The 12,447-nt window shown below is 48.1% G+C and overlaps 1 protein-coding gene across 1 annotated transcript; it reads left to right on the top strand.

Annotated features, from left to right (window-relative positions):
* Window positions 1-641: 641 nt before the first annotated feature.
* SLC10A4 (solute carrier family 10 member 4) lies at window positions 642-9,836 on the top strand. Its single transcript, XM_066632498.1, has 3 exons — window positions 642-1,324; window positions 4,256-4,466; window positions 8,358-9,836. Exons 1-3 carry the CDS (start codon window positions 873-875, stop codon window positions 8,877-8,879), a joined length of 1,185 nt encoding a protein of 394 aa, XP_066488595.1. The 5' UTR covers window positions 642-872; the 3' UTR covers window positions 8,880-9,836.
* The last annotated feature ends 2,611 nt before the right edge of the window (window positions 9,837-12,447 follow it).

Genomic DNA, 12,447 nt, shown 5'->3' with positions numbered 1-12,447 from the left:
AGTGTTTCAGTGAAGACACGAGTGTTCTCCACTGTCCTTTGGTCGTGTCCTCCCTTTTTCTTGGCTGTCCTACGTTTTGGGTGTGATGCCGTGGGCCAAGAGCTCTCACTAAACTCTAACGAAAGTAACGCCATTTTAACATCAGTTCTGACTCTGGTCCTAAAATGCTTGTGAGCCTAAAATGCTTATTAGCAAGAAACTGTGAGCCACCCTGGACCCAGTGCCTGGCTCTCTAGCGCCCTAGTCCTTGAAGACCAGACAGAGCTGGTCTGCATTATCTGGCCAAAGCAGCAACTAATAGGAGGGGTAAAGGGGGTGTTTGAGTGTGGCAGGGATGGAATTTTGCAGGACCCTTTGTCTTTGCGTGTCTATGTTTGAAATGAGTATAACAAGCGAGCTGCCTCTAGCCACACTTGCGCATGATGTGAGGCAACTGCTTTGGTACCAGCAATAAACAAGCTGTTTTCTGCTATACCTTCCCTCCCAGTGTTAAATTGTAGCATTCCGGGTCATGAACCTCACGCTGCCTTTAGGCGAGTCAAAGGCAACAGGCGCCCTGCCCTCTTTGGGGGCGATGCCATCTGCTGCCCCTGCTCCTTCCAGCCTCCCTCCCCCTGCAAGGCGCACGATGCTCTCTCCAGCCTGACTCCACGACAGGCACCTGCTGCGGCGCAGACGCCCCTGGACGGGCAGAGCAGCAGCGAGAGCGCGGCGCGCAGGCACTGCCAAGGGACGTGGCGCTCGCAGGGGGCGGCTGGGCGCGGTGGCCGGCCGGCTGAGCGCCTTTCCGGGGCTTCTCCAGCGCTGGGCAGGGCAGGGCAGGAGAGAGGGCGCGTCCGGGGTCTGCAGCTTTGCGCACGGAGGTCTCCAGGATGGAGAATGGCACGGGCAGCCCCTTCCCCCCGCGCCCGGACCTCGCCACCGCCAGCCCCTCGGACGGCAGCAGCGCCAGCCCCAGCCCCAGCCCGGCGGCGCCCACCTTCTTCCTGCCCTGGGAGGGCGCCGGCCGCAGCCCCCCGTTCTGGGACACGCCGCTGAACCAGGGCCTGAGCGTCTTCGTGGGGCTGGCGCTGTGCGTGACCATGCTGGGCTTGGGCTGCACCGTGGAGCTGGCGCAGCTGGGCGCGCAGCTCCGCCGGCCCCTGGGCTTGCTCTTGGCGCTGCTCTGCCAGTTTGGGGTCATGCCCTTCGTGGCCTTCCTGCTGGCCCTGCTCTTCGCCCTCGACGAGGTGGCCGCCGTGGCCGTCCTGCTCTGCGGCTGCTGCCCCGGAGGGAACCTCTCCAACATCATGTCCCTCCTGGTCAACGGGGACATGAACCTCAGGTAGGCAGGCAGGCAGGGGCGAGGGAGGGGGCAGAGCCGCCAGGGCCCCCCGACGGGGCTAAAGGGGGGGAGCGCAGTAGCGTAGCTAGAGGGGGCAAAGCACTAAGTCTTGCAGGGAGCCTCACCGCAGCCTGCAAGGGGTCCCTCTCCTTCCGAGCCATTGGGGGGGGGGAGCCTGGAATGGCTCCAAAGGGGAGGGACCCCTTGCAGGCTGCTGCAAGACTTATTGCTTTGCCCCCCCCCCCACTGTCAGGGGGCTTTGTTATAGGTCTACGCCCCACTCGGAAGGGGAGGGTCAGGGACGCTCTGCATCCTGCGGTAAGGCTCCCTGCAAAACTTAGTGGTTTCTCCCCCTACCCCACTGTCAGGGAGCTTGATTGTAGGCATAAGCCTCTGTTTCCCCCCCTCCCATGGCTCCAAAGGGGAGGGAGAAGTATTTGCATGCTGCAGTGAGGCTCCCTGCAAAACTTAGTGCTTTGCAGCCCCTCTAGCTACGCTACTGGGGCAGCAGGAAGGGCTAAAGGGGCCTGGGTAAGCCACTCCAGGAGAAAGCAGGTTTCATTTGATTGTCTAAGGGTGCCCCCAGGACAGCAAAAAGCGGTACCCTCCTCCGCTGAGAATAAGCCCATGGCCTCTGCCTGGAAAGAAGGCTATGCCATTCTGGAACCTCCTTTTGTTGCTTATGTCCTGAATAGGACTGCCTTGCTTCCTGGCAGAGCTCTAGAACCTTTCATAGCTGCCTGACAGGCAGAAGTTCAACAGATGTAGTACTTTTCTGTGCAGGGGGGGCACCCTCCCCAACCAGGAGTTGCTGCAAGAAGACAGAGAAATTATTTCTGTTGAGTGTGCAGCTGCTAAAGCTAGGAAACTGCTTTAGAGATTGCAACTCCAGGTCTGGCACATGTGTTGGGTGGGTTATTATCGATGTCTGAAAGCTGGGTGGAGAAACACTTGCCCCCCTGTGCAAGCATTGAATTGCCTTTCCTTAGTAGCAGAGCTTTTCCTATTTACTGCACTTTCAGTTTGGGGAAGTTTCACCTGTTGAATGCCTGGCTGGCATGTTCCTGTGGAAAGCACAGGTAGTTTGCCAGGACTCACCAGGAGACCAATGCTTGGGGGCTTTAGGAGCCAGTCTCCATGCAAGCTTGAGCCCCAGGAACTTTCTTTTTATAAATTATGAATTAATGGGAAGGCAGGGAAAGCAGATAACAGCTTGCCTGCTGGGTGGGGAACATATCCGATCACACATGCATTGAGAAGCCTTCCTCCTTCATAGATTACCCTTTTTTTGTGAGGCACTCAGCTTCTGTTCCTGTCTCTCTTCATTTCTCTAAGATCATCTAGTTTTTGTCACCTAGACAAAGGGGAAGCAACAGTGTTATTTTGCTTGGGGGGGGGGGATTGATTGCCAGACACACCCTGGAGGGCTGCAGTGTTGGAAACTGTCTGCAGGGACCAGAGGAGGAGGCAATGAATGACTGTCAAGTGGGTGGGGGAAGGAGATGGTTCTTGGCTGCTGTGTGGGGCAAAGATAATGTGTCCAAACAGAGGCTGTGCTAGGGAGATGAGCGATGTAAGATCATCTTGTGGCAATTCCTATCCACTTGCAAGCAAGAAACATAAGAACAGCCCCACTGGATCAGGTCATAGGCCCATCTAGTCCAGCTTCCTGTATCTCACAGCGGCCCACTAAATGCCTCAGGTAGCACACCAGATAACAAGAGACCTGCATCCTGGTGCCCTCCCTTGCATCTGGCATTCTGACAAAGCCCATTTCTAAAATCAGGAGGTTGCACATACACAGCATGGCATCCAGGCCAGATGCCATCATCACACCCTGCACCAAGGAGTTCCACAGACTGACCATATGCTGAGTAAAGAAATATTTTCTTTTGTCTGTCCTAACCCTCCCAACACTCAATTTTAGTGGATGTCCCCTGGTTCTGGTGTTATGTGAGAGTCTAAAGAGCATCTCTCTATCCACTTTATCCTTCCCATGCATAATTTTGTATGTCTCAATCATGCCCCCCTCAGGCGCCTCTTTTCTAGGCTGAAGAGGCCCAAAAGCCATAGCCTTTCCTCATGAGGAAGGTACCCTAGCCCAGTAATCATCTTAGTCACTCTCTTTTGCACCTTTTCCATATCCACTATGTCCTTTTTGAGATATGGCGAACAGAACTGCACAAAGTATTCCAGGTGTGGCCTTACCATCGATTTCTACAATGGCATTGTATTAGCCGTTTTGTTCTCAATACGTTTTCTAATGATCCCAAGCATAGCATTGGCCTTCTTCACTGCCGCCGCACATTGGGTCGACACTTTCGACCTGTCCACCACCATCCCAAGATCTCTCTCCTGATCTGTCAGACAGCTCAGAACCCATCAGCCTATATGTGATGTTTTGATTTTTTGCCCAAATGTGCATGACTTTACACTTACTGACATTGAAACGCATCTGCCATTTTGCTGCCCATTCTGCCAGTTTGGAGATATCCTTCTGGAGTTCCTCACAATCACTTCTGGTCTTCACCACTCGGAAAAGTTTGGAAAAGGTATTTTTCCCCCCAGTGCAAAACTATCCACTTCTGCCACTCAAAACATGTATACCCATGCACAGGGTGGAAAGAAGGGGAATCTCTAAGTAGGAGATTAGCAAAGAAAAAAAAAGAGAAACTTCTATACCCAAATTGCTGACCTGATGGCCCCCTCACCTATGGAATGACATACAACTGAAAACAGAAGGGGGTTTTGTATGAAACTTTCAGTCCCCCTTTCCCCCACAGTCTGTACAAGGTCCTGGCCTGGTGATACCAAGTCCAGGGATAGTAGGAATTGCTGCTGAGCCAGGGAAGAGTGTGGGGACACAACAGAGGTCTGGGATGCTGTATGGTTTCATCCCTGGACACTCTTGCTTTCTTTTGTCCTTGGCAGTATCATCATGACCACGTCATCCACCCTGCTCGCTCTTCTCTTGATGCCTCTTTGCCTGTGGATATACAGCCGTGCCTGGATCAATACACCACTGGTGCGCCTCTTGCCCTTAGGTGCCGTCACCCTGACCTTGTGCAGCACTCTGCTCCCCATTGGCCTTGGGGTTATCATCCGATACCGATACACCAGGTTGGCAGACATTCTCCTGAAGGTAAGTCAGCCCCGGCCTCAGACATCTGCCTTCTCTACCAATATGCAATGAGAAGCTTGCTGTTCATGCCCATTCAGGCATGCTGAATTAAGGAACACCTCCTCTGTTGGTGAAGCAGCCATCTCCCTAATCAAATCTTTCTGCCTCTTAAGCATCAGCAGCAGACCACATGGGGTGCCTCTGGGTCTACGGGAAAATCAGTGCGAGAGGCATAATCTACGTGCAGTGCAAGCAGCACGGAGCCTTGTTTTCTCCCTGCTCACACACTCAGGCATTTGTGTATTTACAGAAAGTGAGAGAGAATGAGAGGTCACTGTGCACTTCTCATATCCTCATTTAGCCCTTCTCCTCAGCCTGGCATAAGGTACTCCTGATTGACAGTGGAAGAGCATGTGCTTTGCATGAACAAGAACCTACAGTCAGTGCCAATGTCTCTAGTTAAAGGATTCCAGGGCTAGCTGGGAAGAACCCTGCTTGATGCCTTGGAGGAGCTATTTTCAACCCTTTTTCATCTCACAGCACATCACAAGGTGCTAAAATTGTCAAACTGCATGGTTTTTGGACAATTGAGAAGGCACACCATAATTCTGAGGCACATCCCCCAGTGGCCCTACTAATAAATGACCCTCCCCAAAACTCCCGTGGCTCACCTGCTAACCGTTCATGGCACACCAGTGTGCCACACACACTGGTTGAAAAATCACTGCCTTGGAGTATAGACCTCATTGGTCTTGATCAGGGGTGCCCAAACCCCAGCCCTGGAGCCACTTGCGGCCCTTGAGGACTCCCAGTCCGGCCTGCAGGGAACCCCCAGTCTCCAATGAGCCTCTGGCCCTCTGGAGACTTGCTGGAGCCTGCACTGGCCTGACGCAACTGCTCTCAGCGTGGCAGCCAACTGTTCGACCTCTTGCACGTGCTGTGGGATGAGGGCTCCCTCCTCTGCTTGCTGTTTCACGTCTGTGTTGCTGCAGCAGCAGGAAAGGAAAGGCTGGCCTTCCTTTGTGCAAGGCCTTTTATAGGCCTTGAGCTATTGCAAGACCTTCATTCATTCATATAAGTTCCATAAATTTGAAGTGTAAATTAATTCTTCCCCCCCCGGCCCCTGACACAGTGTCAGAGAGATAATGTGGCCCTCCTGTCAAAAAGTTTGGACACCCCTGGTTTTGATGAACCAAGGGTCTGACTCTACTTAGAGCAGCTTTGAGTGTACATTCATAATCACAACAATAGTCTTAAAACTACACTATGTTTTTGCAATATAATCTTGAATATGATCAAAAGCAGTGTTTTAAATGTTGCTGAAGACAGTGCCTCTGCTACAGAAATCTCCAGTCCTGACTGAAATATGAAATAACATCTCTTAGAGCCCAATCCTATCAAACTTTCCAGTTCCAATGTAGCCACAATGCAGCCCCGTGGTAATGGAACACATTCTCATACCTTGAGATGGCCTCAGTGACTTTCCCTCCACCGTAGGATGGACCACACACCCCTGGCACAACTGCACCAGCACTGGAAAACTGGATAGGATTGGGCCTTTAGGGCCCACTTATATTAACGCATATTGTAGATCTTGACCATACTGTTGCAGACAGGGGTTCAAATCAGCTGGCTGGGGGTTATCAGAAGAGACTTTCAAGTAATTACTTCTGTTTTAAGCCCCACCCAAGGAAGGAATGATATGGGTATAAACATTCCACTTAAGTAAAAGTAAAGAAAGCAGTAAAGAAAAATCTTGCTAAAACTGAGACTATGAACCACAAGTTCAAGAACAAGCCAATGCAAAGTGAATTAATGGGATAAATTACAACATATGAATAATATAAGGTTGTGTAAATCTTCATGATAAATGTATCAACAGAAATCACATAATTTTATGTGTAATTAAATTACAACTCCTCATGCTAGTTTTCCACTACTACTACTACTACTACTACTACTGTATGGAGCACCACAGGTGCCTGTTCCAAGGAATTTACAACCTAAATAAAACATATTCTGTATATACCATGCCACTAATAGGTAAGTAGAAGTTCCTGAGAATGCACAATTCCAGCAGTATTTGTAAGGCTAGAAATTAAAGTGGTCTGAATTTATTGCTGAGACAAATAAATAATACATAAGTTACAATTAAAAGGAATACAAAAGAATGGAAAAGCAATAATGATAAAATACTGTACAGGACTAGGACTGTGTCATTAAAACAATCAACAAATATTAGAAAATGTTTTACATTATCTGATGGCAGTGCTTGCAAAACTAACTGCAACTTTTTGATTTCACTTTTTTGCAAGTGCATGCCCTCCTCCTAGAAACCCCACCATCTAATAGTAACACAGTTTCATGTTGGAGTGCCAAAAATGTAATTTGATTAAAGATTGGAGCTAGGTGCTTATCTCTAATTGCTATATATGTGAGGTAAACAAGTAACAGGGAAGGTCTCCCACTACATTACATTCAGAGATGCTGTACGTTGACATACAGCCCTATCTATCCTATTTGAGCTGAATAGGAACTTGAGCAAGAATGCATGTTCCACCAGTGCAAATGGCCTTACAGCAGTTGTAAAAGGTGCTCCCACAGTGTGTGAATTTGTGGGCTGCAGGAGAATGAGCAGGAAGGCCAGAGCCTTCCTATGCCCACCAGAGGATCCCGGAGAATCTGTCAAGGCAGGTAGGATGGCAGGTGTGTTGGAACAGGATGGTGGGAGAAGTGATGAGGGAGAGCAAAATGAGGTGGCGATGGGGGCAGGGAGAGTGTGAAATGGGATGGGGTGTGGGAAGGGTAGTTCAGGTCTGGGAAGTGGACTGGTTTGGTGGCGGCAGCAGCAACTGAATCCTAGCCCCCTTCCTGGACCTGATCTTGTGGTGCAGGTCTATGCAGATCTTTGCCATCAAAATTGCTAGCACAGATTCAAGTAGATCCCTCTACACCAGGGGTGTACAAAGTTTTTGTCAGGAGGGCCACATCATCTCTCTGACATTGTGTCGGGGGGGGGGGAATGATGCACAAAGCAAGGCTGGACTTTCCTTTGCTGCTGCTACTGCATCACAGACGTGAAACAACAAGCAGTGGAGGAAGCCCTCATCTCACAGCTCACGCGAGAGGTCAAACAGTCGCCCTCACGCTGAGAGCAGTTGCATTGGGCCAGTGCGGGCTCCAACAAATCTCCAGAGGGCCAGAGGCTCATTGGAGACTGAGGGCTCCTTGAAGGCCGCATTGAGAGACCTCGAGTGCCACAAGTGGCCCCAGGGCCGGGGTTTGGGAACCCCTGCTCTACACTGTAGAGGCTTATCCTCACCCAGAGAAAATCTCTGCAACTGCCCTCCGCTACAGGATGCAGCAGTCGCCATTTCGGCATTGTTGCATCAGCAGGGGGGGAGAAGAATAGGATTGGGCTGTTACCAAGTGTTTTCCTGAAACCGCCACAGAGGGTGCAATCCTAACCCCTTATGTCAGTGCTTTCCAGCACTGGCATATTGGTGCCAATGGGACATGTGCTGCATCCTGCAGTTGGGTGTCACTCACGGAGGCCTCCTCAAAGTAAGGGAATATTTGTTCCCTTACCTCGGAGCTGCACTGCCCTTATGTCAGTGCTGGAAAGCACTGACATAAGGGGTTAAGATTGCGCCCTCAGACTGCTGAAGGCATAATCTGGAATAGAATACGAGTAATTTTGCTATTTTACCCACTAGTCTCAGCTGTGACCTTTACACACATGCAGTCTGTTGAAATAACACTGTCACATGCAGTCTTTTGGGATTTGATTTGTTTTGACTTTTGTTGATATAGGTCATATATTTTTAAAAATTTTAAAGTTTATAATTGATATAATAAGTGCAGCAGGACACCTGACGTGCACTCTTTCTCACCTAATTCTTTTATTGCCAGGTTTCCTTGTGGTCTCTGCTGGTTACCCTGGTGATCCTTTTCATTCTCACGGGCACCATGCTGGGTCCTGAACTGCTGGCCACTATTCCTCCCACTGTCTATGTGGTCGCCTTGCTGATGCCCTTGGCAGGCTATGGATGCGGCTACGGCATAGCAACCTTATTTCACTTGCCACCCCACTGCAAGAGGACTGTGTCATTGGAGACTGGCTGCCAGAACGTGCAGCTCTGTACCGCTATACTCAAGCTGACGTTCCCTCCACAGCTCATTGGGAGCATGTACATGTTTCCCTTACTCTATGCCCTCTTCCAGGCTGCAGAAGCCGGTCTGTTTGTGTTAGCCTACAAGATATACGGCAAGGATTTCTACAAGCAAGAGCCTCTAGTAGGGGAAGAAGAAGAAACAACGGATATTTCTTACAAGAAACTCAAGGAAGAAGAAGTTCCAGATACTTCTTATGGCACAGTAACAGCTGAGGGGCATGGCCCAGTGCTTATGGAACCTACACAGACTGCTCTCTAGGGAAGACCTGAATGGGAGATCCCTTTTCAGAATAATCCCTGTCAGCCAAACAAGGATGGGGAGAGAACCACATGATGCACCTGCTGTAACCTTGATTCCTAAGCACGCTCCACATACATGGTTTGTAGCCATGCCAATATTTTGCTCCATGAAGTCACCTGTGACAAGCTTCCCACTTGCTGTCACAACGTATCAACGTGAGCATCACCATAAACACAACACACTATACATTGAGAGGCAAGCAAGAATTAGGGTTATACAGTGAAAAGAGGGGTTTTCAACATAACATTGTGTAACACAAAAAATGTTTATGTTGAATTTTTAATGTTCCTTAGGGCCCAATTCTACCCAACAATCCAACTTTCCAGCACTGATGCAGCCACAATGCAGCTCCAAGGTAAGGGAATAAATTTTCCTTTACCTTGAGGAGACCTCTGTGACTGCCCCCCACATTGCTGGATGTAGTGTATGCCCCATTGGCATTGTTGCATCAGCACTGGAAAGCTGGACAAGATTTGGCCCTTATACAGTTCAGAGACACTGATTCCAATGATAATCTAGTTTTTTTGTGTCATCAAAACTTTTTTTTAATTGTCTTAAATTTTGGATTTGTATCTATCGTATTGCCTAATGCATTGTAATATGCGTCATCTAATACAAATGCATAGTGCAAATTGTGGCCCAAAATAGTGGTATTTTTTAAATCCTCACAGCAAAATTAATAAAGATTGAAATATTCAGATGAACACAAAATTGTTCAAATTTTGTTACACAGTGTAATGTTGATGATTGGGGAAGGGAAGAGGTAAAGAAAAAGGGGGGAATGTTGACCATATTTGTCAAGTATAATTGAATGTCACCAATCACACCTGCCGTTTAAAAAACAACAAACTTGCATCTCTGGTACATCATTCAGCTTCTGTGTATGTGGAAAGATTGAACTAATGTTGTGTACCTAACCAGTGATTAAATTTCTTCCAAAGTTACCAAGCTATTAAGAGGATGTATGCGAGACTGCCTGCTTCATCTTGTAAAGATTAGAGCTGTTATTCATTCTCAGAAGAAAGAGGAATGAGACCTCTCTTACTTCTGAACTTTGTATCTTGACACATAGCCCAATCCTATCCAGTTTCCTGGGAATAAGCCCCATTGACTCTAATGGGACTTACTTCTGAGTAGACATGCATAGGATTGGGCTCTCAGTGCTCAGAGAAGCTTTCTGCCAATTTGGTGAGGGTTCTTCAAACAAACTCAAAAGATTCCCTAGTATTATACACTCTTTAGAGCAGTGTTTCTCAATGTTTGTCCTCTGCCATGCTACTTCACATGATCCACCTAAGTACCACTGGAAGTAACTGGCGATGACATCATTGCCAGTTACTTCTGGGATGGGACACCAGATGTGACATGACAAACACCAGTAAGAGACTCAGGGTGGACTGGGGGGCTTTTCTGAGCATAGAAAAGCATGCTTTGGAGTTCTGCCTGCCGAGCCTTCTACCGCTGTTACTTTCCTGGTGTTGCTGCCAGGCAGCAGGTGTCCAAGGCTCCTGTGAGTACCACCAGATATCACTCAAGTACCACTGGTGGAACCCATACCACTGGTTGAGAAACACTGCTTTAGAGTAGATACTGGGCAATACAGATGGGAGTTTGAGGCTGAAATCTTTTACTCACACGGGAGTAAAGTTCCACTGAATTCAATGAGGCTTACTTGTCAGTAGACATACATAGGTTTGCACTATAAGGCTGCAATCCTATACACACTCTCCTGGGAGTAAGCCCCATTGTACATAAGAATAGACACACATAGGACTGGACTGTAAGGCAGTCTCCTTTAGCAAAGAAATCAGACCATTGGTTCCTATTGACTGCTCTGACAGTAGTTATCAGACAGGATGGTGTTGTATTCCACCCCCCCCCCAGCTCTGCTACCCAAGATTTTTTTTATCTGAAGACACTGGTTTTGTCTGTATGCAAAGGATGTGTTGTATCACTGACGTGGCTCCCTCCTGCATTTGGCAGCTAGGATAATTTCTTGTTCAGCAAGGCTGTAATCCTAACACATTTTTCAGGAATGAAGTTCCTTTGAACTCATTGGGATCTACTTGAGTAAATATGTTTAGGACTGAACAAAAAGGGAGCATCTTATCTTAGATCAACAGAACTTTCCTAATACTTTTAATGTCTGAAGTATAATTTCATTAAAAATTAAGGGTCCACTCCAAACCCAAATCAATGTAAATAATTTGTGGTCTTTGGCCTAATAATGGGATAGACAACATATTTGGTACACTCAGGTTCCAATCCCATAGACACTTACCTAAGCCCATTTAACACAGTGAGATTTACTTCTGAGTAAACCAGCACAAGAATCCACTAACAACAATTTAAGCTGCAATCATATGCACACTTACCTGTGTACGGACTGAACTGTGAACTCAATGGGACTTCTGAGCAGGCATTACGTGCACTGTTGGAGTCATTGATTCAAAAGGAATTTCTTTCTAGTTACAGTCCAGATTTCTATTTGCAACCTAATTTAGTCAGAACTAAATCCTAGGCCATTCAATAGGGCTTACTTCCAGGGAAATGTTACTTTTAAAAGCAGAAGAAGTTGTCCTCCCTCTTTCAATTCATGTTTATGGACAATGCAGAAATTTACATGCATGGTAGTTCATTCTATGTATGTGTCATCAGAAAACAGGTTGATTGCCCAATTTTCTAAGTCCCTAAGTTTACTCAGTCTCCACAGCAAATACTGTTGTCATCATTGATGCCCTAAGTAAGATGACCAGATACAATGGAGGGCAGAGTGCCTATACCTTTAACCATGGTATAGAAGAGGGAATTTTGGCAGGTGCAGTTCAACATGGAAGAGCTTGAAAAGCTGCACCTGCCAAAATTCCCTCTTCTATACCATGGTTAAAGGTATAGGCACTCTGCCCTCCATTGTATCTGGTCACCCAATCTCATCTACCCAATTTGCAATAAGGACCTACTGGAGAAAGTGGGACTGACTTGAGACAGTCAGGTTGTAGGCTATAATCCTAGCCACACGTTCCTGGGAGTAAGCTCCATTTATTCTAACGGGACTTACTTCTGAGTAGACAGGCATAGGCTTGGGCTCTAAGTCTTGCAGGTGGGTTGCAGTCCTGCAGTGTTGTCCTTACACCTGCTTACTCCGAAGGCAATCTTGTGTTCAGTGGGGGCTTAGAGCCCATTCCTATGCTTGTCTACTCAGAAGCAAGTTCCATTATAGTCAATGGGGCTTACTCCCAGGAAAGTGTGGATAGGATTACAGCCTGGGAGCCCAGTCCTATGCATGTCTACACAGAAGTAAGCCCCATTACAGTCACTGGGGCTTACTCCCAGGAAAGTGCGGCTAGGATTGCAGCCTTACTCCCTTGTAAATATGATTGCAAACCTAGCCCAGTTGCCCCAAGCGGACTTGCAGAGACGTGCTGAGTGACTCTGGCTTGTGCCAATGGGAAGAGAGTGCTAATTGCCGGCTCCCCCCGGGGGTTATTTAGGCCACCTGGGGGGGGCAGACAGCGGGGTGCGCAGC

Source organism: Tiliqua scincoides, chromosome 6, assembly GCF_035046505.1.
Source record: "Tiliqua scincoides isolate rTilSci1 chromosome 6, rTilSci1.hap2, whole genome shotgun sequence".
NCBI classification, from domain to species: Eukaryota; Metazoa; Chordata; class Lepidosauria; order Squamata; family Scincidae; genus Tiliqua; species Tiliqua scincoides.
Note: the sequence above shows the minus strand (reverse complement) of the source record. Positions and strands in the feature narration are given on the sequence as shown.

What these genes read in the sequence shown, in the direction of transcription:
- SLC10A4 (XM_066632498.1), top strand. Translation starts at nt 873, where the DNA reads ATGGAGAATGGCACGGGCAGCCCCTTCCCCCCGCGCCCGGACCTCGCC. An exon ending in AACGGGGACATGAACCTCAG is followed by an intron (nt 1,325 to 4,255) that starts GTAGGCAGGCAG and finishes TGTCCTTGGCAG; the next exon opens with TATCATCATGACCACGTCAT. An exon ending in TGGCAGACATTCTCCTGAAG is followed by an intron (nt 4,467 to 8,357) that starts GTAAGTCAGCCC and finishes TTTTATTGCCAG; the next exon opens with GTTTCCTTGTGGTCTCTGCT.